General features: G+C 46.1%; 1 protein-coding gene and 1 pseudogene across 2 annotated transcripts in view; both read left to right on the forward strand.

Annotated features, from left to right (window-relative positions):
* SPIDR (scaffold protein involved in DNA repair) overlaps positions 1-25,920 on the forward strand; it is a 353,204-nt gene that overhangs the window by 295,531 nt on the left and 31,753 nt on the right. For both annotated transcript variants that reach the window (XM_060035355.1, XM_060035356.1), the window contains exon 11: positions 14,965-15,105. In XM_060035355.1, the coding sequence (XP_059891338.1) occupies positions 14,965-15,105 (141 nt within the window). The remainder of the gene's footprint in view (positions 1-14,964; positions 15,106-25,920) is intronic.
* On the forward strand, positions 13,512-13,612 carry LOC132413436 (U6 spliceosomal RNA; annotated as a pseudogene).

Here is a 25,920-nt window from a genome sequence, read left to right on the forward strand (position 1 = left end):
AAAATAGTAATAAATCCTATTAAATCTGCATGGTAAAGTCAAAAGTTAAAGGGCAAACTGGGAACATGCTTTTGTAATCTGTAATACAGAGCGTCAGTCTCTCTGATAAACAAAGCGTGCACAGAAATTAATAGAGAAAAATCCTCCAACCCAAGAAGCAAAAGGATATGAACACACAGTTCACGGAAAACAAGAAGCAGATGAAAATATATTGTGTCTCATGATTAAAGAAATGCAGATTAACACTTTTATCAAATTCGCAGAAATCCAAAATTTTAGTGACATCTGTTTGGTGAGGCTGAGGGGAAATGTGCCTTTGCTCTAAATGGTGGAGGGAGAATAAGTTGTCACCACTCAGGGTAGAGAGGCCGTGGGGAGTGTGTGCACGTGAGTGTACGTGGTGTGCATGAGCAAAAGCATGGATTTTAAGCATGTTATGTCTTTAACCCAGCACTTCCTCTTCTTGGAATATATCCTACAGGTACACCTGCACACGTATGGAGTACAAGGTTATTCTTTGCCCTGTTGTTTATGATAGCAAATGTGGAAATAGCCTAAGTGGTCAGCACTAGAGGGTTAAAATTAAATCACATACAGTGGGATACTTACTGCATAGCTGTCTATGCTGCTATAAAAAAAAGAATGAGGAAGCACTGTGATCTGATACACAAACATCTATGACATTGGTTAAATACAAAAAGTAAGAAGCAGGGCGGTGTTTAAAACGTGCTGTATTCCTTGGAGATATATATGGGGGGGGCAGGGGGAGAGAGAGAGAAACTCTGAAAGGACATGTAAAAAACAACAGTTCATTATCTATGAACTAGGGGGATGGAGGACCAGAATGTGGGGGGAAGCGGTCTCACACCTCTGTGTACTTTTAAATTTTTAATTATATATTAGGAAAATAATAGGACTTTTTATACACAGTTATTGCTCTTGGAATTTCTAAACATTACAGCTGTTTTGGAAAGCAGTACATAACATATAGCAATGAAGATATATTCTTTAACCCAATAATTCTTAGAAATTTAATCCATGAGAAACACAGAAAAATCACAGATGCACACACTATTCTTCATAGTAGCAATGCCTGTAAGAATGGAAAAATAGAAGCAACGTCAGTATTCAGTATGAGGAGGATTATTTAATTATGACATATTCCATGGTATAATATCAAGCCACTGCATAACATAACGAAGAAGCCCACGTGGAAACACTCATTCAACAAGTATTTTCGTGCCTCCTCTGTCACATGCCGTTCTGGGTGTTAGGGACACAGCAATACATAAGGTCAAAAAAGAGGAAGTGTATGCACCAATGGCACTTACATTAGATTGGGGAAGACTGGCCGCAATATAAGAAGGTAATAGTGGTTCTGACTTCGAGTAAACCTGGACGAGGGGATAGTGAAGATGGAGCGGTTGCTACTTTTACATAAGAATTGAGGAGAGCCTCGCTGAGAAGATAATATTTGAGTGAAAATCCCAAAGGAGGTGAGAGAACAAGCCATGAGGTGTTTGGGGAGAGTGTCCCAGGCAGCGGGGCGCGCATGCAAGGCTGTGAGGCAGATGAGGCTGTGTGTTTGCCAGACGGGGGAGGCCAGTGCACGAAGGTCTGGGCGGGCGGATCCGGCGAGGGTCTGGTCACGAGAAGGTCTGGAGAGCTATAGCAGGGCCTTTGATTCTTTTGTTTTGTTTTTTTAATATATATATAAGGTGTTTTTGTTTATTTATTTATTTTAATATTTATTTTGGCTGTGCTGGGTCTTAGTTGTGGCACACGGGATCTTCATAGCGGCATGTTTAGTTGCGGTGTGCAGACTCTTAGCTATGGCATGCATGTGGAATCTAGTCCCCCAGGGATTGAGCCCGGGGGGCCCCCCTGCATTGGGAGTATGGAGTCTTACCCCCTGGACCACCAATGAATGAATTGAAAATTTGACAAGGAATAGGATATTTACATGGTTTGAAAGTATCTCCCACACAATGTTTTTTTAATTTCAAAAGGAAAAAGTAACTTACAGTTGAGAAGCCTGACAGGCATTGCCTCAATTAAGTAATAAAACTGAACATCGTCACTATTGGGACCTACTGAAATAGCATGCCAACTGCTTAGAAGAATACAGCACCACTTCTGTGTTATCCTTACCAGTAATACATGAGCTGGATCTCATTATGAGAAAATATCAGAGAAACCCAAAGTGAGAGTTTGTGTACCACAAAATTACTGGCCTGTGTCCTTGGAGAATGTCAAGGTCATGAAAGTCAAGGAAGCCAAGGAGCCTTCTGGATCGCAGAGGATTAGAGGGGATGGCAGCTAAATGCAGCACGCAGTTCTGAGTTGTCTTCTGCTGCAAAGGGTGCGATGGACACAAACGGGTGAAGCACAGACGGGCCTGAGAGCTAGGAGGAGGGTAGACAGTGTTCATTTCCTCCCCTTTGTGGTCGTGTAGTGGTTGTTTATGCAGGAGAATTACATACGTAAATAACCTGTTTATTTATTACATACACAAATAACCTACATAAATAGGTTATTTATGTAGGAGAAAGTCCTTGTTTGTAGGATTGACCCTCACTTGAGAGTGAGTTGGGGGATAAGTGAGAGGAACAAGACCACAGTCTGCCCAGGGCTGCTGAATTGATTTGGTACATGTTGAGTAAAAACTTTCTTGGCTAAGATCCCTCCTTCCCTTCATTTATCTTGTTCTAATTTAGAACTTCACTAAGACACTGATGATTCAGGGGGAAAAAATGCTTTGTACTGTATTTAGACTTTTAGTAAATTTGAGATTGTGAGGCCTGTACTTTCTCGAAGACGACAGGAAAGTGGGCTGCAGAGCAGCAGCTGGGAGGAGACCACGCTGCGCTTCCAGGGTGCTCGTCTGCTGGTCCACACGCGAGAGCTGGTGCATGGAGGCGGCATAGACGCAGGAGGGATGCTCATCAGGGTGGGGCTGGGCGGTGGGTGTCCTGGCGCCCCGCCAGGTGGGACGCTGAGGCTGGGAGGAGAGCCAGGTGTGGCTCACAGTCCTGCCACGAGGTGGATTCATACCTGAGCACCTTCCTTCCCTCTGGTATAAAGTTGTCTTCTGAAAGTGATCCCTCGTCTGCTTTCTTGAGTACAGTAAACTGAATGTGGTTTCGTCTTTGAAATTGAAATGATGTCACTATCAAATATCCTAAAACAATTTTCTGTTGCTCAGTCATGGATGTTGTGTTCTTAGGATTGAGAACTTACAAAATCAACATTGATCTTTGAAAAACAAGAAAGCCTTTCATGGATGCCTTTTGCCGAGGTAGTTTGTGTTTTATTTGGTAAGGTCAGAGCAGGTAGAACATGTACCTCTGCTTCACAAACACAGATGATTTACAAGCTGCTGCATTAGACGGGACTGGTTTCTAGGCCAGTTAGTCAGCTTCTAGTGTGAAACCCTGACTCAGAAGCCCATCATCTAAGAATGAGTATGCTGTTCCTGCTGCGTCATGAGGCCCGATGCAGGTTGATTGACTCTCAGCTGGCTCCCTCACTTGAACCACAGAACCCTGAGGGTATTCCAGACTCTTCTCTTTCCTCCCAAGTCTGCACGTAACTAGTGTCACCTAGATGCACAGGAGGGTCGGATCTGTTGCATACAGTGCAGTCTTAGAGTGTCAGGGCTTCGCCCCCCACAGAGAACCCAGGTTAAGAAAGGCTGTGATGACTCTTGGTTGGTCAACATGCCATATGGTGATCCAGGGAAAGCCGTAAGATATGTGACTTACCTCGGCACTCCCAAAACATGTGCCCCACCTGGGCGCCTTCTTCCTTACTGTGCACTCAGTCACAGACCCTAGGCTGTTCAGGTTCAGTGGTGGATGGCCGTGGAAAAGTGGGAATACCAAATGACCCTCGTTTGAGAGTGATTAGGGGATAAATGAGAGAAAACGAGACCACAGTCTCCCCAGGGCTGTTCAGTTGATTTGGCACATTTTGAGTAAAAACTTTCTTAGCCAAGATCCCTTTTTCCCTTCGTATATCTTGTTCTAATTTAGAACTTGACCAGGACACTAAAACTCCTATCCTTTGTAGCAGTGTAAAGATCTCACCTTGTAAATTACCTGTATAAAGCATCTTAATACTGATTGTTGTCCATAAGAGTAGGAGCTACTTCTCATACCTTTTGTTCCTACAAAGCCTGAATAAATGCCTGTCAATTAATTCAACTTAGTGCACCAAGCACATATTGATCATCTATAATGCACAGCTAAGGGCTGCGATGGGTACATAGGGAATAAAAAGTATGATCCCATCCTCGAGAAACTTCCAGTCAAAAAGGAGAGAGAAGAGATCTACTCAAGTTTTTATAAGATAGAGTAGAATGTGATAGAAACTAAAATAAAGGCAAAAAATAAACCATTTTGCATACAAAGAAAAAGGAAGAATTGTTTACACTATGGAATGAGAAAAATCGTGAAAGAAATGGAATTTGAGTTTGACTTTGAAAAATGAGCGTCCTTAGACAAGTGGGGTGGTAGGGAACATCAGATTCGTTTAGAGGAAGGAATGGGAACCAGGTCTCAGGTGGGGCTGAGGCTGCAGGAGCTTGGTCTTGGACTCACACATGCATGCATCCGGAGACACGCAGGAATCACTGGGGTGCCCTGGAAGGCCCGTGACTAGTTGAGTGACATGACCAACTCTGTCCCTTAAGAAGGATTACTTTAGCAGCAACCTGCAGGAGTGGCCAGAGGGAAGAATGAGGTTAAAAGATGAGTTGGGAAACACCTGCCTAATCCGTGTAATAAGGAGAACAAGACAGCAAAACAGGAATGAGAAGGATGGATGATGTTAAGAAGATAAATATGGAGCAGATGGATTGGCTGCAGCAACTGGATGTGGAAAAACGGAAATAAAGATCACTGTCAAGTTTTGGAAGAGAGTGACCGGGAGAATGGTGGGGCCCAGTTACACAAAGAGGGAACACGCAGGAAGAGCCACAGGTTTGGACCAGAAGGTACAGAGCTTTAGGAGTCCTCTGCAGGATGATGGTAAAGTAATAGAACTAGATTAGAGGCGATTCTGGCCAGTTACCCTTGCTCAGTATTCATTGGACCTAAATAAATATAGCAGCAACTTTAGTCTGTATATCCTGGGAAGAATAGATGCATTTACACAACTCTTTGCTAATGATAGACCAAAACTCTGATTAAATCCTCTCGTTTGGTGAGTTCAGACTCTTTCTTTCTTTTTAAGACCTACACTCATATACTTCATTATTTTTTTAGATATCACTGGCATGATGTATATGTTCTTTTAAAATTTATAATACCTTATATTTGTGGTCAGCAGATTTTTGACAAGGGAGACAGACATTTCAACTGTAAAAGAATAGTAATTCCAACAGAAAGCACTGAGACAACTGGATATTCCCATTCAAAAGAGTTAAGTTGACCCCTGCCTCACACCATACACAAGAATTAATTCAAAATAGATCCTAGGCCTAAACCTAAGAACTAAAACTATAAAACTCAAAAGAAAACATAGGGATATCTTCATAAACATACATATTAGGTAATTGTTTCTTACCTATGGCACCAAAAGCATATATAACAAAAGAAAAATCCATAAATGGGGCTTCGTCAAAATAAAAACTTCCGTGCTTCAAAGGACATTGTCAAGAAGGTAATAGACGAGCCAGAGAACAGGAGAAACTGTTTTGTTTTTTTTTTTTTGGTGGTACGCGGGCCTCTCACTGCTGTGGCCTCTCTCGTTGCGGAGCACAGGCTCTGGACGCGCAGGCTCAGCGGCCGTGGCTCACGGGCCCAGCCGCTCCGCGGCATGTGGGATCTTCCCAGACCCGGGCTCGAACCCGTGTCCCCTGCATCGGCAGGCGGACTCTCAACCACTGCACCACCAGGGAAGCCCAGGAGAAACTTTTTGCAAATCACATATCTGATAGGGGACTTGTATCCAGAGTATATAAAAACTAATACAACTCAATATAAAAAGATAACCCAAATTAAAAAAATAGAGGATTTGAATGGACACTTCTCCAAAGAAGATGGCCACGAATCACTTGGTAATCAACATCATTAGCCATCTGGGAAATGCAAATCAAAACCACAGCGGCTACCACTTCACACCACTAGGATGGCTGTAATAAAAAAGACAGACAATAATAAGTGTCGACAAGGATTTGGAGAAATTGGAGCCCCTCATACTGGCTGGTAAAATGGTACAGACACTTTGGAAAACAGCCTGGCAGTTCCTCGAAAAGCTAAACATAGCATTACCACATGATCCAACAGTTCTACTCCTAGGTATAAACCCAAGAAAATTGAAAACATATATCTACATAACTTCTGCACTGACATTCATAGCAGTATTATTTATAAATGCAAAAAAGTGGAAACAACCCAAATGTTCATCACCTGATGGATGGATAAACAAAATGTGACATATCCATACAGTGGAATATTATTCAGCAACAGGCAGGAGTGCAGTGCTGGCACCTGCTACACCTTGGATGCAACTTGAAAATGTTATGCTGAGTAAAAGAAGCTAGTCTCAAAAGGCCACAACTTCCATGATTCCACTTATGTGACATATTCAGAACAGGCAAATCCGTAGAGACAGAAAGTAGATGGGTGTGTTGCCAGGTGCTTGGGGGAGAGGAGAACAGGGAGGCTGCATAACAGGTTGGGGTTTCCGTTTAGGGAAATATTCTGGGACTAGATAGTGCTGGTGGTTGCAGAACACGTGCGTGTACTTAACGCCACCAAATTATACACTTGAAAATGGTGAAACTGGAAATTTTATGTGTATTTTGCCGCAGTATTTTTATTTGGATGAGTTTTATGGTATGTAAGTTAGGTCTCAAGCTGTTATAAAAATAAAAGGCATGGTAGCTTGATTATTACCAGGGAGCTATGCTGAGGGAAAAAATTCAAACCCAGAGATCATATACTAGATGATTCCATTTTTATAACATTTCAAAAGTGGCCACATTTAGAAATGGAAGACAGATTAGTGGCTTCTAGATGCTGGGGATGGAGGGTAGGGAGACAGAGGGAGGTGCGTGATAAAAGGCAGCCTGAGGGGTCCTTGTGGCGGTGGATACAGGATCCTCCACAGGTGATAAAACTTCACAGCACCACACACACACATACAGCCACCAGTGGGGTGGGTGAGACCTGAACCAGGTGGTGCTTGCAGCTGTGAGGTGTCTGGTGTGATGTCTTACTGTGCCAGTCAGGGCACAGTGTGCCACTGGGGGAAAGGGGCAGAGTGTGTGAGGGTCTCACACCTGCACGTGAAACTGCACTTCCCTCCGTCGAAATTTCAATTAACAAAAATGTGTAAGAGTAGCTATGTATCTTTGAAAACTTGTTCCGGAGGCAAACTTGTGTGAATGTATAAAACGTCCTCTTCTGACCTGTCTCGGCCCAGTCAAGTCTTATCTCCAGGAGTGGTAAAACCACAGTCCGAGTGCAGGACGCCAGTTATGTCCACATTATTTGTGTCCTCCTCAAAAGACCACGCTTGCAGCAGGGTTTGTTGTTTGGTTAATTTCAGCAATGCAGTATTTTCCAAAAATAAAGAGGAAGTGTAAGTGTGGAAAAGGCCTTTCTCAGGCTTCTTGCCATCCTTTAGTTAAGTGAGTTTTAGCAAAGAACGACTGTTAACTCTTTCTTGTTCACTGGTATTAGAAAGTTTCCGTGTCACACTTTTATTTTAGCAAAGAGGAAATATGATTTTTTTAATGAATAAAAACCCCATTTCTGTGCAGTAGAGATCATCCTGCTAACAGCTCATGTTAGAAAGATAAACAGCAGGATTAGCTGTTTACTTTAGGAGCGTGGTCTGCTTGTTTTTCAGGAGGACACAGTGTCCTGCTGTATCTGGTTTCCCGTCTGCGCGCGGCTTGGAGCTGGGAAAGGCCCTGCCCCCTCCGCGCACCCTGCTCTTCGCCCTCTCCTCCCCTTCGGGGTCAGGTCCAAGCTCCCCTCCCAGTCTCTCTTCCCCTTTCTCTCTCTCCTGCTTCTTTTTCTCACTTCATCCTCGAATTTCTTCTGTTTCTTCCTTAGATTAGGGCTTAGTAAGGGCTTATAACATGGAGAGAAAGATCCTTGTTGATCTTCAGAGGTTGCTTCGGTTGACACTGACCTAGAATAAAACAGCCAGGCCTGACTCTGATTCCGGGAATTCTTGGTGGACTGCTCAGAACTGCTTCCATGACTCGTGTAAACATCCCACATGTCACTTCGTCTGCTTCTCTCTCGGAACACAAGCGTTCACAGACACACACGCACACATACCCATGTTCGCTGCTTCTTTCTTGCTTTTCTTAATTTATGTATCTATGATATTGAGCCAATGAATGAAAGGAGGGAAAGTAAATATTTTTGAAAAGTTGGGGAGGGGCATTTAAAGCTTCAAAGAGGGATTATCGTCTCACTAAAACCCCCTCTGTGAATCAACAGTTTTGTTTTCCTTATTTCTTGTGCTTTGTTCTGGTACTTTCACAGCCTAACAATACATGCATTTTTAGAATTTTTAAAATGTTCTTTAATTAGCATGATGAGGCGTTCAGCTGGTAAGAGAAGGAAGGAAGCATTCTTAAAGATAAACATTAACTGCACGATGGACTTTATACTTCCATCGTGATGTGGCCGGATGGAACCGTGCACCTCTTATCTGTATTGTTTTATGCTGCTGGGCATGTGCTGTGGAGTGTGGCTTCACTTGGCATCAGTTTTAGTCAGTTCTTCCAGCCTCACCCTCGTGGCTCAGAAATGCACAGAGTCGAGGCGCTGCAGCCGAGGGCTCTGGGGCCACGCGAGGTGTTGGTGATTCTCCATCGCTTTACCCAGAGAGGAGCTTTACTTACCATGACACTGGGGAGCTGGGTGGTGAGGACGGCACCACGAGGCGGATCACAAGCTGGTGTCAGGAGTGACGACGTCACGTCTGTGGCGGTGGGCCCTCTGCTGCTTCGAGCACGTTCCTCTGAGCCCCTTCACGCAGGAGATCAGCCCTTTTACAGAGGTGCACACACCTCCTACGGGCTCAGGAGAGCTGACAAGTGATGTGACGGGAAAAAACCACCTTCTTGTCGATTAAGTGTGTTTGTAACGAAGTGGATTTGCCTGGTGGGTGAAGGAAAGCACGACGCTGAGCGCAGATGAGGTGCAGGCTCTTCGCTAGGTGCCGAGCAGATAAAGTTGCCTGGATTTAAGGGTTCCAGAGCCGAAGCTCCCAGCAGCTGGCCACGTCCCCCAGCCGCAGAGCTGAGGCAGCCCCTCCCAGGCCGCTGCCGCCCAGCACCATGTGCTGAAAACCATGAACGTGGGTGAGGGGTTTTATTTGGTGACGGTCAGTGTTTTAGGCGTGGGTGGAACACTGATCTGAAATAAGTGGTGTTCGCCTGCCAGACTGTTACTGCGAGAGGTTTGAGCGGCGAACTCTATCTCAGGGAGCGAAGTAGTTCTGAGGCTCTTACTCTTAACCACGGACATCCCCCTTCCTCCCTGGAGACGTTCTCTCTGTGCTGGTCTAGCGTTTACCTAAGCTGACCACTTCTGAAGACAGCAGTGTCCCTGTCAGGCGAGGCGTGGGACTCCCGGCACCAGGGCTCAGTATGTGCGGAAAGTCACCTGCAGCCAGAGCCCGAGGTTGCCCGTCGCCAGCAGCCCGGGCTGTGGAGTTGCTGGGGATCCTTGGCGTCCTGGCCGGAGGGCGAACGAACGCACCCAGCCTGCTTCCCCGAGCCGAGACCCCATCTTGTGAGCGCCGACCCCTGACGTGATCTTAAAATGTCGGGTCTCCTCGTCTCCATGTGGCTAGGCCGCAGCTCATCCAGTATTTCAGGGATACTTAGGGGCAGTGCTCGTGTCGGCTGCGTGTCCTGCTGGGCTCGGCCACTCTGCTACCTCAGGGCGGGGCCCGAGCGCCTCCCGTGTGGAACTGGAACCGTCTCACCTGGCGCAGACGAGGTAACTGACGTGGCGTCCAGAGCCGGCCCCCCGTGTCCACGGGGACGGGCAGCCAGGAGCTGGCTGGTGCTGGGGCAGGGCCAGGCCCAGCCCTCCGTGCCCTGCGGCGAGCCCTGTCCTCCCCCGGGCCCGTGTCGGTCAGCTCTGTCCGTGACCACCCGGCTCAAGTCACTTGGCTGGTCTGGATTCCCTGGCTCCTCCGCTCTGAAATGAGACCCACGTCTGGGCTGCCCACACCCGGGGCTGCGCTTCATTCTCCACTCCACTCACCTCTTCAGAAATCTTAGGCCAGTGTAGACTCTTCCGGTCCCTTGTCCATCCCCCAAGACTGTGTGCTTCAGTCTCTGCCCTGAGATGTTGCCCTCACGCAGGCCCACCTGCTGACCGAGGCCAACGGGACGCACTCGCGTGACGGCTGGGGGGCGGGTGGGGCCACGTGATGACCGGACAGGCTGGTGCCTGACGATGAGTGTCGGCCACCCAGTACTGCCAGAGCCGCAGGCTTCTTAGGAAAACAGGAAACGAATTTTATATAAAATCCCTTAATTTTTAATATTTGCTGCTAATTTTTTAAAAAAATTTAACACTTTATAAACTAAAGAAAACACATGAGCCATTGGAGCTCAGCCTGTGAGTAGCACTTTGCAGGCCCCCTGTTTCCATCGATTAGGGCAGCGAACTCACACGCGGACCGCCGAGGCTCTGAAAGTGCTCGGTTCAAGCCAGCCTCCTGCCTGTGCCAGCGGTTGTATCTCTGAAACGGAGCATTTGGTCTAACGCCTGTTAGTGTCCCCCATGACTCACCCGTGGCGGGAGGCGGGGGTGCTGGCTGGACCGGGCCAGCGATTCACCACTTGGGCCCAGGCAGCCCCCCCCCCCGCCCACAAACAGGGAGCCCCCGGCACGGGCCTTTGCGCACAGCAGAGGCGCCCCTCCAGGGAGATGCCCTTGCCTCCTCCCCGTTCCCCATCCCACCCCTTTACAAGTGCCTCGAGTTTTTAATTTTTCATAAACATAACTTTGATTTTAAATCAGGAGCAATGCATGGAAATACCCACATAGTACATAGTCTTTCCCCTTATTACCACTTTCTCCCTGTCTTCTTTTTCTTTCTTTTGTATTATTTTCCAGCCTTCTTTCAACTTCTCAAACATGGAAAAGCTCGTTGCCATCCCAGGTTCTGTGTGTGCTGTGCTCTCTGCTCTAAGTGTGCTTCTTTCAACCCTGTGCAGGGTGGGCTTCTCTTTCTTCAGGACACAGCTTAAAGATCACCTCTTGTAAGGAGCCTTCCCTAACCACCTGGCCAGGCCATTCCACCCCAGTGCTTTCTCACAGGCTCTCTGTTATTTCCCTCCTGTAATCCCACAGCCTGTGATTGTATGTTTACCTGTGCCAGGCCTTTCCCTAGGGAGGTTCAGAGGGCACCTGCACAGGCCTGGGCCCGCAGCAGTCCTGCTGTGTTTAGCACATAAATAGACACCCCTAAGGCCAGGGCACTGTTTGGGGTACATTGGCAACCCCGTATGTGCCACTGTTACTCAAAATCTTGTGACACTGATTTTGAGGCTCTGCAGCCCTCTAGACCTCGCTACATCAAGCGCTTCTGTGTCTGACCCAGTAATTTTGTATTTGGCTCAGTTCTTGTGTTCAAGCAAATCAAGATGTCTTTTAAGAAAAAAAGAACAGCTCACACGTAAGTCTACAAACTCAGAGAGTTTCCAGATACTCTCAGAACCTGGAAATAATGGCTACAGAGCCATTGTGTTTTCTTACATGGCGCATGCTAACTATCCAGAGGATCTCTGCTTACACAGTGGATTCTCCCCTTCGCGGAGTTTCAACTGGAGAAAGCTGTAAAAAACAGTCATGTGAAGCCTCTGGAAATTGTCCTAAGGGCATACAGCAAATGGGGAAACATTCCTTCAATGGAACCAAGAAAATCTGATAAATCTCACTAAGAACAGTGAGTCTGTGGCCCTTGAGCCCTGACCGCCCCCCCAACCACTGCTACTCTGAGGCTTTACTCCAGGGAGTGCAGTCAAGAAGACAACCCCCTCCCCTCAACTCCCAGTCCAGGGCACATTTCACTCTAGGAGGGCTGCCCACTAGCATCCCTTATCCTCAGGCCCCTGTTGCAGAAGCTCAACCCCAGGTGTGGTGGGCCAAGAATACTGGCCCAGTTGTCCTACCCCAGCCCGCCACAGGATAGATGCACCACGCAGAGAGGCTAGTGTAGAAGACCAGCGCCACCCCCCCCCCCGCACCCACTCTAGAGCAGAGGTGTCAGTCCAGGCAAAGGGGGCACTGCCCAGAGGGAGACAGGTTATGGCGAAGAAGAAGAGCTCTGTAGGGCTGCATGAGATGGCGGGAGAATTCCATGCCCATGAGTGTTGTTGAAAACAATGAGGCTCTTGGTGGAGAGAGGTTCAGAGAGTGCTTGTAATTTCCTGACTCTTTATCAACAAGCAAAGGACAGAGCAATGAAAAGTTAGCAGAGAGAATCAGGGAAAAGAGACCACCAAGAGCCCTCCTGGAATCACAGTCAGACTTGAGAGACAGGAAGGGTGTGCTCTCAGGAGCACTGACAGCCCGCATGGGAAGGTTGGGGTACGAGCCTCACTTCCCCGAAGGCCTCAGGACCACCTCCAACCACACTAGATGAACAGTTGGCTGCTTTGAACCAGGGGCAGCTCTGGGAAGCCAGACTTTAAAATCGCACACAGGTCTGGCCGTCTGACCTGCCCAAGGCCACATCTTCACAGGTGTGATTAGGGAGGGGAAATATGAGCTCTGGCCAAAGGAGAGGGATGAGGACAAAAACCTGCACTCCTTGAACTATGAGATCAACCTCCAAGACACACATGTCCAGTGGTAAAGATTAAAAGTCTGACTGGCTAAGGATGCTCAAGCACAGCCTCTCACTAATAAGTGGCTTCGCTGACCTAGGGGCAGCCTCTGGGTAGCCATGTGAAAAGATGAAAACAAGAAGACAATCTGAGCAGGACCATCAGAGACTGCAGCCTGCAGGGAAGAGCTGTGCAGACAGTCACTGAGCAAGTGAGTAAACTACATCATCAACCCTTGGCGGAGAGGAGTCAAGGATCCAGAGTTGCCGCAATTTACTATCCAGCACGCCCAGTTGTCAACCAAAAATTGCAAGGTTTGCAGAGAAACAGGGAAGCATGACCCGTACATGAGGGAAAAAGCAGATGATAGAAGCCGCTTCTGAAGGGCCCAGTTGTTGGACTTAGCAGACAGAGATTTTAAAACAGCCATTATAAATACGTTCAAAGAGCAGAGGGAACCATGTCTCCAGACTACAGTGTGTAGGTGACAGAGTCTAATCAAAAGGAGGATATCAGTAAAAAGACACAAACTGGAAAGAACCAAATGGAAACTCTGGAGTTGGAAAGTATAATAACTGATAGGAAAAATTCACTAGATAGGCTCAACAGTAGATTTGAGCTGGAAGAAGAAAGAATCCATGGACTTGGATCTAGAATAATGGAGCCCGAAGGAGAGACAGAATGAAAAGTGCTCACTTTGACAGCACTTACACCAAAATTGGAACATACAGAGAGTAGCATAGCCCCTGTGCACATGACATGCAGATTTGGGAAGCATTGCACATTTGTAAGCCCTTTGTCAAGCTTAAAACTCTGCCCCAAGAAAAGAGGATTGTAATTTCAATAGGATGTTAAAACTTAATCTCAAATTGATGACCGCAGAGTATTTTAGCAATTAAAAAAATGCGTGTGAAGACTTTTTAATAACTTAGTCTTTATGAAGAATTAAAACATACCATGATTATCTCTGCACTATTATGGAAATCTCACAAATGACAAATAAATATTCTAAGGGGAGAAAAGAATGAAGAACCTCAGAAATGTGGAACACCATTAAGTGCACCAATACACATGTAATGGGAGCGCCAGAAGGGCAGGGGAGTGGGGGAGGGAACAGAAAAGATATTTGGAGTAATAATGGCTGAAGATGGCTCAAATTGGACTGGAAAACTTTACACATCCAAGAAACTCTATGAACTTGTAGTAGGATAAACCTAAAAAGACCCGTACCCAAATGCGTCATAGTCAAAATGTTGAAAGCCAAAGATAAAGTCTTGAAAGCAGCAAGTGAAAAGTGACTCCTCGTGTAACAAGGGACTTCTCGTTAGAAACAGTGGAAGACTAGAAGGCAGTGGGACAATATTCAGAATTCTGGAAGAAACAAATAACTTACATCCCACTTTCTTTTTGACCTTTAAATCCTGAGGTTAAGTCAGTAGGATTGAACATTAATTTTTCTACTTTAGGCAACTCAGCTCCTCATTTTTGTAAAATCCAAAGGCCACCATTGTTCATCTTCATTTTGAAGTATTCTAGCTTTTCACTTGTTTGATCCAGACCTAATTATAAGCCACAGAACCCTACTCTTTGTGTAAAATTTTCTTTTTCCAGTCAACCATGAGAAATGAGTTTGTACTATATAAATGTCTTATAGCTACAACATATTAAATAATGTCACACATATGGAAATGTTAAGACTAATATATTTAAGATAGATAGGACATTCTTCTGGGTACCACCTGCTACATATTGCTCCTGAACAGACTAAAACCATATGGGCATCAAGCGAGCAGTCAGGGATATTTCCTGGTGTTCTTGGGTATAAAATATCGTATTGCAAGAAGAATTGAACATAGTAATAATTGTATGTGATTTCAATGTATTTTTTTCTCCATAGATCTGATGAAGTAAATTTTAGAAAAGTTATTGCTAGCAACATTTTGGTGATAATTTTCAAGGAATACCTATTAATATCTTTGAATATTAGTGTTTGATAAAACATAATTTGAAATGTTTTAAATGGAAGTAGATTTCTGCGGTGGATCTACAGTGGATTTCTAGTGAAGGAGAAGGAAATTCTGGTCTCTGTACTGAATCAAAAACTGTCTCCTAAAAGAGCAAATGTGGATCCTTTTTTGTAGAGTCTGCCTTCTCGTGCAAGATGCCCTTGGACTCTTCAGTGAGGTGCACTCGGAGGGCGCCGTCCTGAAGGACAGGGAGTTGGAGGGCAAGTCCTGCAGGCTGGCGGGAATGAAGGTTCTGCAAAAGGTCACCAGAGGAAGGTGAGGACACCACAGTAGCATCCAGTTTGCTACAGTAACATCTGTAATTTCATTTTTAAAGACAATAAACTAGGATCCTAGAGTCTGCCTCTAAGACAAGGCCACGAGTTGGGTGGAGCCCATAAAGTACTTATGGAAGAAAAATTATCATTGACAACAAAAATAATTATGCAGGTTTAGTGATTCACAATTTTATTAAAATTAGGATTAAAAATGTCATATATATGTATTTTAATTCTAAAGTTTTTTCTTTATTTTTCCTTATCTGTACTAATAAGGCAGCTTTGCATGAGTCAGTTATGTAAGTGAAAATATAACTGAGTGAAAAGGCATTTTATAAGTGTTAAGCAAAACTCTTAATTTGTCACGTTTTTTGCTTTCCATAGCAAGAAAGCTTGTTTTCTGTCACGTTTCGTGGCTCCTCGCGCTAGATGTTTTGGGTGGCGGTGGTACATAGATCTGGCCCCAGCGTGGGTTGTTCCATTCCAGTGAGCATCTTAATCTATGAATTAGGGAGCAGAAGAAACCTTTTCGGTGGAACGATCCAGTCGTGTAGAGAATTAGTGTAAACGGTGAATTTGGGTTTCTCTCATCATAGCCTCTTTCCTCAAGCAGTGTGTAATTTTAGCTGTCTTAATGCTACTGTCTTACTTAGAGCAACGTCTGAGCTTGTAACAGTGCGGGTGGGAGGAGCCGTTGGGAGGCGCCTTGGGAGGCGCCTGTTGGGAGGAGCCCTTGGGAGGCTCTGTTGGGAGGCGCCGTTGGGCGTATGCGCTGCTCCTAGTCCAGTGGTCTGCATACCGGCCCTTCCGCCGTGCTCCGTCCAAACTGACTGGCAGCCCGCTTTCCCCGGCCCCGCCCTGTGCCGCATGTGTCTCTCACGTGCCGCTGAGTGGCGGCTCCACCCAGGACCCTGTTTTCCTGAAGGACAGGCCCCTGTGAGCCCTGCATTGATTCATGTACACTCGGCTCGTAACAAATGCTTCGTTTTGCTTACAGGGAGGCTGTGTTACAGTGTAATTGCCTTATGGAGTAGGGAGGGAGCTGCCCAGATATTTGGAAAGCTTAAGTGGGTCACATGAACCTTATCGTTTCGAAGGCTGAACCCCATGTAGTCCTCAGTTTCAGAATCACAGGCATCTGGAAAGACCGCGTGTAGTGGTGGTAAGTGAGGTGCTGCTGTGGCGTTGGCCTGACGGCGTTAACCCCACCGGGGCCGTGTAGACCTCCCTGACATACATTCGGCACCAGCCTCGCACCTGAGCACGCCGGGGTACTGGGGCTCCCCATCTCGGGCGCCTCAGTGGAGCCCCTCCAGCTGGCAGGTGTCCTGGTGTCCTGCAGGCCAGAGGAGTCCACTCCTGGGGACGTACTTCCTGCTGGCGACTGGGGGACCCAACTCCAGGGAAATACTCCTGGGGACTGACAGAGCCAGGAGGGGTCCAGGGGCTTTGCTCTAAAAAGTACATGCTTTGCTACCATGATGCTGTACAGCCATATGTGTACCTAATGTTTAATCTGGTTTTTGTGGGCTACACTGGAAGCCTTGCTACTATCTACAACATTGCCATAGGAAATGTTTTTTCCACGGGAAATGCACTGACTATTCTGAATAATTCATTTACAAACTTTTGGAACCCATCCATTTTTAAGTTGGACTAAAATTTGACTAAGTATTGGATACTTTTTTAGGTTGGAATTAATTTCTTTATCCTATGTGTTTAACTTTATTTTAGCATGCAACTATCCAAATAAATATTAAGATTGTCTTTTTGTTCTTTTGGAAGCTGTATTTCTTCAAAACAAATTATTAAATAGTTTTGGAATGCTGAATGTTATAATTGCCTATTAGTGACATCATCCACTGTCAGTCATCCATCCACGGCCCAGTAAACACAAATTGTCTCTTTTCTTCCCCCCCAATTATTGTGTTTCATAGCAACTCTCATAAACCTTAACAAAATACATTTCTGATAAACCTTAATGAAATACACTTAGTTCCCAGAATTCAAGCTAAAATGATTAATTATAATTATATAATTCCAATATCTAATATAGAAAATTATTTTTTGCCATTTGGAAGATAGTTTTATGTTTGGGCTGATCGTGGAGCCTTTGAAATCTTAACTCCCCGGTCTCATCTGGTCCACAGTCACAGTGACGGAAGTCACTGCTCCCTGTGGCGCTTTGGGTGGACTGGCGGCCTTGGGGCTGGGCCTGTGCAGGGCGTCCCACCCTGTTCACCTGCCGCCTTGGGAAGAGTTGCAGGAAAACAGCTGTCATGTCTGTCGCATTTCTCTGACCGCTTTTTGGAGTTGTGTGTCCATACTGACTCGTTAGGGTGAGAAGAGTCAGAAAAATACCCTGGATGTAAAGGAAAAGACCATTTTAAAACCACACTGCTGAGGCATGTGCCTCTCCCTGGCTCTCTGCGTCCCTGGAGGACTCCAGGCTGTTTGTCCAGGGGCTGAGGCGTGTCCCCTGACCTTTGTCCTCCCAGGTGGCCTCTGCAACAGTTTAGAGGTCAGACAGGCTGAAAACTCACTTTACTTTTGTGTCTTAGTTCTGTGTATGAGCTTTATCTTTTTATTGCTGATTATTATGTGCTCTTTTTTTTTATGTGATAGGGTAATACTGAGGGAAAAAAGATTTTCTGCAACATCTTAATCCTATAAGTATGGAAAATATAGTTAGCATATTTTTGGCGGGGGAGAGGAACCTCTTTCAATTCAAAGTCCTGCTAATACTTACGTTCCTACCTGTTAAAACAAAAGCCACTAATCTGTCTAAAATACATTATTAATGTATAAGTGACTATTTTATTTAGATCTCTTTAAGAGTAACGTACTGGAGAAGACTGTTGCAGAGCATTTAGTCAGCACTCACCGTATACAGAGGGGTCTATCTGAGTGCTGAGAATGACAGGGAAGCAACTAACAAGATCTTTGACCATGAATTGCCTCCTTTTGAACTGGAGACTAGACCTGCCCAGGGATCCTGGGCGGTTGTTGCTTTAAGTGATGGGGCCTTAAATGGCTGGTCTTTTCCTCAAATTGGTAAGATGTTATCTGTGAAGACATAAAAGTAGGATTAGGAGAAAGTATAATTCAGTCATCTGTTCGTTAAATATTTAGGACCTCTTTGTGCTATGCCCCTGGCTGGTTGCTGCTGTGCTAGAGTTTTGGGATTTATCTGAAACCACAATATACTGAAATAAAAAGTCAGCTAGACAAAGCCTTAAATCCTATTATTAGGGATTCTGCATTGATCCAAGAGAAAATTAGGGCCCCTAGGAGTTTTTGAGAGAAGAAGAGGTAATAAAAATGAAAATAGAGTTAAGATTATTCTACTCTTGTACTTTTAATAGATTTGAAATAGAAGGAGGGATTGGGCAGGGGTGCAGATTTGGAAACTTCTGCAGCAGTTGAGGGCAGGAGAAGGAAGAATGCATCACCACTGATTTTTAACTTCCAGTAGCTTCGGGGGCCAGGGGGGTGGGTGGCGCTCTCCTGGGAGCTGTGGGGATGCCAGGAGTGTAAAATAGCCCCTTTCTCCCAGAGCTCATGGACCAGCAGGAGAGCCAGGAGGAGGTCTCGAAAGACACCAACCGGCGAGTGCCAGTTACAGAGCAGCCACTTTGCCCGGCTCAGAGGGCGGGTTCAGATTTGGGAACCCTGGAGAGAACGGGAGGGGCCTGGGGCTGAGGACAGGAGGGCGGGAGGACACGCCCCCTGATCTAGCCGTCCACTCACCCCCTGGAGCGGGTCCATCTGGTCAGCTTTGAGGATAGAGTGAGGGGTTGGGCACGTCGAGGGGGGTGTATTTCAGAGAATGGTCTGATTAATAGTTACTGTTTAAATGCCAGCTTTTGTTTTAAAGGTAACAGATTAAGTACTGATAAACTTTAAGTTAGAAACCAGGCTTAGTTAGCATGATCACAAACTAACCCCATGGTCAGGAAACAGAAGGCCGTCGAAGCCCCCATGCTGCTCCCCAGCCCGGTGCCCTTAGGGCTGTTGGTCTGGCCCGGGGTTGGGGGGGGCGGGGGGGGGGGGACAGAGCACTCTCCCGTTCTCCGGGTGGCGCCTTTGTCTCTTGCAGCCGCTGCTTTGGGTCCAGTGCTCAGGGCTGTGTGGGATTCTCAGGACCTGTGTCCCACCAGAGGGGTATATTGTCATGTAAACTTGAGTGACATTTTAGCAATAATACACAAGCGTTAACAGTGGTCTGAGGAGCCCTGGGATGGCTCCCCCAGCTGGCCTGTGCTGTGTCCCAGCTGCTCAGCTCTGAGTCCCAGCGGTTTCTTGACATGCAGACCTGGTCTTGCCCCTCTGCATGGTGTAGACCATTGTGGATTAGGACGCCTCGTGGCCAGTGTCTGAGGCTGGCCTTCCCATCATAACGCTCTGTTTCTCGCTCACCATTGTGTTTCCTGTATGTGGCTCAATTCCTGGCACTCGAGAGGCTCATAATAAGTATTTGTGGAATGCACATTCGTTGTCTGCTTGGGTTCATCTTAGATTCTCCTCAACGAGATTTGAATGTGTACACTTGTACTTTCTGAGCAGTAATTATTGGTGCTCAATTTTAGTGGGAAGAATAGAGACTAAGTTGGTCCCAAGACCAGTGTCCAGTGCAGGGTGAGGACCACGCCTTTTGTGCACCTTGGACTCAAGACCCTGGGTCCTCCTCACTAATAAGTCTAGTGGGTAACGCCTGAGGTTGTTGTGAAAGCACTTTATCCAGGATGGGATCCCATCTTATGGAGGAGGGCCTGGATCAGGTGAGGGTGACTGGTCAGAGGTCAGGCTCCACTGTGACTTTGGGCACCAGGGCGTTGGTCTCCTGGGAGACCCTGTGTGACCCACGTACATGGAGGTACAGCAGAGGGAGTTTTTAGGGATCGTCCAGCACAAGTCGATGCGTGTGGGTTAGGGTCGTTGTGGAGGGATCATCTCAGTTGCTCCTTTAACAGGAAATAAGCAGTGGTGAGAGCTCTCCTGGGGAAAGAAACTTCAGTGGCAATTTCCTTCCTTTGATTTCCCCTCTTCAGAAAGGCTGCCTCTTAAAGAGACAGAATTCCCTTGGGGTTTGAGGTCCAGAATCTTTTTGCTCATTGCTGTGGTTGGAAATCCTCTTTTAAGGGGACATACTTAAGAATTCTTTCATCATTTTGAAAAATAAAATTGTTGCCGGTAGGTTCACCACCCAAGTTAATGGCAGGAGAGTAAAATGTCACCGAAAGAGAATGTACTAAATCCTGAAACCAGTGATGCTCGAAGAACTGCCCGAGAAGAACGAAGCACTGACCCGTGTGAAACGTGGTGCTGAGTGAAAGAAGCCCGCACGAAAGGCCACACATTGTAGGGTCCCGTTTATGTGAAACGAACAGAACAGACAAGCCCATGTGACAGGACGCAGGTTGGTGGTGGCCAGGAGGAGGGGAGCAGGGAGTGACCGCTGACGGGCACAGGGTCTGATGGGGTGATGGCGACAGTCTGGGGCTAGACAGCACTGGGCATGTGCTAAGTGCCGCTGAACTGTGCACTTCAAAATGGTTAATTTCATGTTGAGTGAATTTCACCTCAGTCCTTAAAGGGGGCGGGGATGAACTGACTGCCTAAAAAGTGTTTACACTGAGTTATAAAAACAACTACAAATGTTTCATAAGTCCAGTTGGAGAAGAACTGTTTCTAAATGAAACATCTGGGCATAATTTCACATATCTCAAAAAGACCCAACTAGGGAATAGGGGCTCAGAAAGCAAATGCCGATTATTTAACCTTAACCATAAGGGTTATTTTGGGGAAATTAGGATATATGTTTAGTAAAATGGGCACCCCTCTAAATCAGTCATTACCTTTATTGTTCAATGAACAATCCTTAAGAAAACTATTGTATATCTATCTACCTAATCAGTGGTAGAGACATTGACAAAGGGGAAAACCAGCAGATTACAAAAGGCCTGACACACCCACCAGGTTGATCACAGGAAGAGGAGGGAAGAGAACCGCAGACCTCCTGAAAGAGACCTTTGAGCTGTGTAGGCCAAGCGTTAACTGTTGTCAAGATTACTGATCTAATAGTGTTTCAAAAACTATCCAGGAAAAATAAATTCACCCTTCCCTCAGTTAGGTAAAGAAGTTCTGCTCTGACTGGTCCTTGCATGTCTCTCTCCATCAGTCATTCGTTAACACAGCACCTGGGTGTGGACGCAGGGATGAACTCACAGTTCAGTCTGACTTTCCAGTGGGGAAGCACTGACAGTCTAAGAAGATTTTTGCTGGAGTGGGTGGGGCTTCGCCGAGAAGACCTTCAGGGTGTGACTTGTAGGTTCATCTGGTTGCTAGGCAGACACCCATGGAAGAGCACGTTCCCACCCATAAGTTCATTCCTGTTATCTTCTGACCAAAAATAGACTGTCATGCTGGAGCCAAGTGTTATCTAGCCTGGTGTCCTCATGTCCTCCGTAGCAGTTAATAGAGCATTCAGTAAATACCTGACTAAGAAATGAAGTCTGAACCAAAGCAAACTGTGCCAGTAGCTCTTGGCCACATAAGACTTCTTTCAGTAGCAATCTCAGAAGCGGCTCAGGGCCACCCCCTTGCTCCACCACCTTCCCCCAGTGACTGGGGGACGGAGTAGAACCCAGTTCACTTGGGGTGATTTGGCTGTGTCGGCCTGGCTGACGCGAGGGGACTTGCTGTTCAGAAGCAAACCCAAAGCTTCTGGAGGGAGCGTCGCTGGTCACTGAACGGAGGCATCAGAGGGGAAGTTGGGGGCCTTGGAACCACTGCCCCTGAGTCGCATCTTGACCCTCAGTGGTCAGCAGGACGAGTAGCTCTGCCTCCCCCCGGGGTTGGGTGGTTTGATGAGCTCACACGCGGAAGCGGCCCTGCACACCCTAAAACATGCAGAAGTAGTGGTTCTTCCCTCCCTCCTCCTCTGTTTCTCTTTTCTAATTAACTGAAAAGTAAAACTCTGGCCAACATTGATGTAAGTCTTTCTTGTCTTGTTTTTACAAATAAAACAGGAAGAGAAAGATGAGTAACTTAGAAGAACTATATAACTAGAAGTTGGGAGTGTTCCATTTTTTTCCAGGAAAGAAAATAAATCCAGTTGGAAATTGCTGGCCTTGTCAATTATCTGATGATAATGGGAGAGAATGGGTAATGAAGCCATTACCCAGTGGAGTTAAAAAGTACAGAGAGATTTAGTTAAAACAGGGATCAAAGAAACCAGAAGGAAGATCTGCTGATACAAGAACATAAAAGCAACTGCTCCCTGTCCCTCCAGGTTAGTAATTTATCTGGTGAATTCACCTGGCAGCACAGTAAGCCTGGAATTCAGCAAATGGGCAGGAATTTTTTTTTTTTTTTTTTTGCTTTTTCATTCATTCCTTCTCTTACAAATCTCAATACTCCCCCTCTCCCTGCCCTATTCTCACAAAAATCATAATTACCTACCAGTAGGGGACCAGTAGTTTTAAAACTTTTGAACTTAAAAAAAATAGAATCCAAAGAGGAAGCTCCGTGTTAATAACAAACCAATGTGGAGCTATTCTGTTCAAAATTGGGAGGTGGTGTGTCGGGCCACCCAGCCCCCAGCCAGCTCCTAGGGCCACGTGATTGGAAAGTAAGCATTGAGGACTGATTGCAGCTCTGAACATTGCACACATCAGTAAGGTTCTTTCTCTCCCTCTCTCAGGGTAACAGCCTGTGGCAGTAGCCGTTATTGTGAGGGCCCTGGGCCATGTGATTCAGAAGCTAAGTGGGGTGTTCCTTGTTAATCTCACATACGCGGTGCAAATACCTAATTATGCTTCATTAAGCGCCTTCTCAAATGTGCAGAGTCTTACGCATTTTATCATAGGTAGAGTACTCTTAAATCTTTATAAGTTGGCCAGTGAAATGCCTGTCTTTTCATGCGGGACACGGAAGAGGAAAGAAAAGAAGTTTCACTGTCACTGTAGCCCCTCTTTCCTTTCCTTCAACTCTCCAACTAGATGGCAGATTAGGTGGTGGCATCGTTCACTATAGTTCACTACAGGCATCACCCGTGATGCCACCGCCAAATTCAGGACAAAATAAATTAGTCTTTATTGAAAAACAAATTATTGTGTTGTTAAATAAAGACCCTCAAGCTCCTGAAACTAAGTAATAACTTGGCTGCACGTCTGTGAGGTGGGCCTGGAGCCCGGTCCGTCAGAGTCCAGCGCCTGCATCTTTGGTGCTACAGCCTACACGTAATTACTTACAGTTTTAGGGGAATTCATTTCTGTAAATTTCCCAGTTGCTTTATAGTCATAATCCCCGGCCCTCAAGTCAGAAATCTGACCGTTTCTTGTCAGGGGTGTTGATGTTAGATTCTTGGTGTTTTCCATTGTTTTTGTTAAGCAACAGCAGTGAGCCGTCTGTGCTGGAATTATCTTGAGTGGCCAGGAGGAGCATCAGATCCGTAGGAAATAATGACACTGGGGGCCTCAGGTCCAGTTCGGCATTTTTCTTTTCTGTTTACTTAGACACTTATTAATGAAAATACGACTTTTAAGAAAGATCATTTTCATTACTGTTTTTTTTTAAAGCAAGAGAATTTGCTCCTCTCCCTAGAATCACTGACAGTGGAGAGGATGGTCCCGAAGGCCCCTGGACCTGGACCGGGACTGCGTGTTGTGAGCAGCCTCAGATCAGGCACTTCAGCATTATGTGCAAGGGAGGTAGTAGGACAGCCGCTGCTCTCACTGGTTGCTGCTGTAAAAATAAGTCACACGAAGAGTAAAGGGAATTTAATACTCCCCTCTCCACTGGTGTTCACTCCACATCTTTCTCATGAACGTAGGCATGTCTGTAAACAAAGAAGAATGGTTGCTTTTCCCTTTGGTATCTTTAAGGGTGTCCCTTTCCAGTTTTCTGCCTCTTCGCAGCAACAGACGTCAGTGTGTGCGCTCCTGTCTCCTTCTTTACGGTTCTTTATGGGGAAACACGACAGACGTATGGGCGATCCCCAGTTGCAGAGTGCAGTGAACGACTGGTAGGGCCACCCATGAAGCCACCACCAAATTCAAGGAACAAAATGTGCTGGGTGTCCAGGCATCACCCCCAGCGTGCTCCTCCTGGTGACGCCCCGTCCCCCCAAGATCACTGCAGTCCTCTGGTTTCCTCCGTGGTTTTCTTTATAGCGTTCCCAATGGGAACAGCAGGCTGTCTTTGGAAGAGTGCATGAAGGGAGGCTACTTCACATGTGAGCTCATGGTAATAGAATAGACTGAGAAGACAGGTTTGTCTCAGGTATCAGAGCGCACTGGTGATAGCGTTTGGTCGAAAGTATACGCATCTATCAGAAAACCTGGGCTGACAGATTTTATGTGGAATGTGGCTGTTCCTGCTTCCACACTGGTGAGTAGATCATGTGACACTTTTGAAATGATAAGGACCACCTGGGAATGAGACCAGCCTAAGAACTATCTGCAGTTCCAGATAGCAGCATGCAGCAAGAATTCCTTCCTTCCCTTGTAGCTGAGTGTGTGTGTGTGTGTGTGTGTGTCATTTCCTGCCGAGGTAGAACAGAAATGTGCAAAGAACTTGTTTTATGGGCTTCCCTGGTGGCGCAGTGGTTGAGAGTCCGCCTGCCGATGCAGGGGACATGGGTTCGTGCCCCAGTCCGGGAAGATCCCACATGCCGCGGAGCGGCTGGGCCCGTGAGGCCATGGCCGCTGAGCCTGCGCGTCCGGAGCCTATGCTCCGCAACGGGAGAGGCCACAACGGTGAGAGGCCCACGTACCTCAAAAAAAAAAAGAACTTGTTTTATAATACAAAGTTGCACTAGTTAATATTTTTATATCCTAGATCTTGAGGAAAGAATCTAGATTAGGAAAGATATTTTTTAATATTACTAGCAGATAGCCTACAAAACGTGAGGCCTTCCAAAGTTACAAATTTATCTTTTATAGTTATATAATTTAAGCAGTGGTTCAAAGAAATAGTGCAGAAGGCTTAATTTCAGGTGTGTGTCTTTAATTTCCTTTCTTCAGTTTCTCTATCTGTTGAATAAAATTTGAAAAATATTGTCCTGAAATTCATTGAACTAGCCTTGGAAAATGTTTAGTAATTCCCCACATCTATAAGGTATTTGTGGGATATTCTTAGCAGAGAGTGGTCTCTGAGGTCAGAATGCCTGACCGACATGATGCCGTCACTGTCTAATTCAGAAACAGTGTCATCACCCCCAAAAGAAACGCCTTCCCCACGAGCAGTCACTCCCCACCCTCCAGCCCCTGGCAACCACTAATCTGCACTCTGTCTCTGTGAATTTGCATATACTGAACACTTCGTATAAAGGAATCATCCTGGCTTCTTCCACTGCGCATCATGTTTTCCAGGTTCATCCATGTTGTATCGTGTGTCAGTACTTCACTCCTTTTTATGGCTGCCTGATGCTCTGTTGTATGGATGTACCAGACTTATTTATCCATTCATCAGTTGATGCACATTTGGCTTGCTTCCATGTTACTTTCTGGCTGTCGTGAATAGTAATACTGCTATGAACATTCACGATGCACATATGGACATAAGTCTTCGGTTCTCTTGGGTAGATAGCTAGAAGTGGGATTGCTGGGTCGATGCCAAAGTGTTTTCCAAAGTGACTGCCCCATTTTCCTGTCTCACCAGCATAATGATGTAGTTTAGTCGCTGATTATCTAACCTCCTCAGGATCTCAAGGTTGCCATGGCTCCCATCAGTTTGCTCATGATCTCCTGGGCCATCTGGTAGTGTCTGCTCTGGCAGCCAAACCTCTGAAGGAAATGCATTTCAGTAT

The sequence above is a fragment of the Delphinus delphis genome, chromosome 17 (genome assembly GCF_949987515.2).
Source record: "Delphinus delphis chromosome 17, mDelDel1.2, whole genome shotgun sequence".
Taxonomy (NCBI): Eukaryota; Metazoa; Chordata; class Mammalia; order Artiodactyla; family Delphinidae; genus Delphinus; species Delphinus delphis.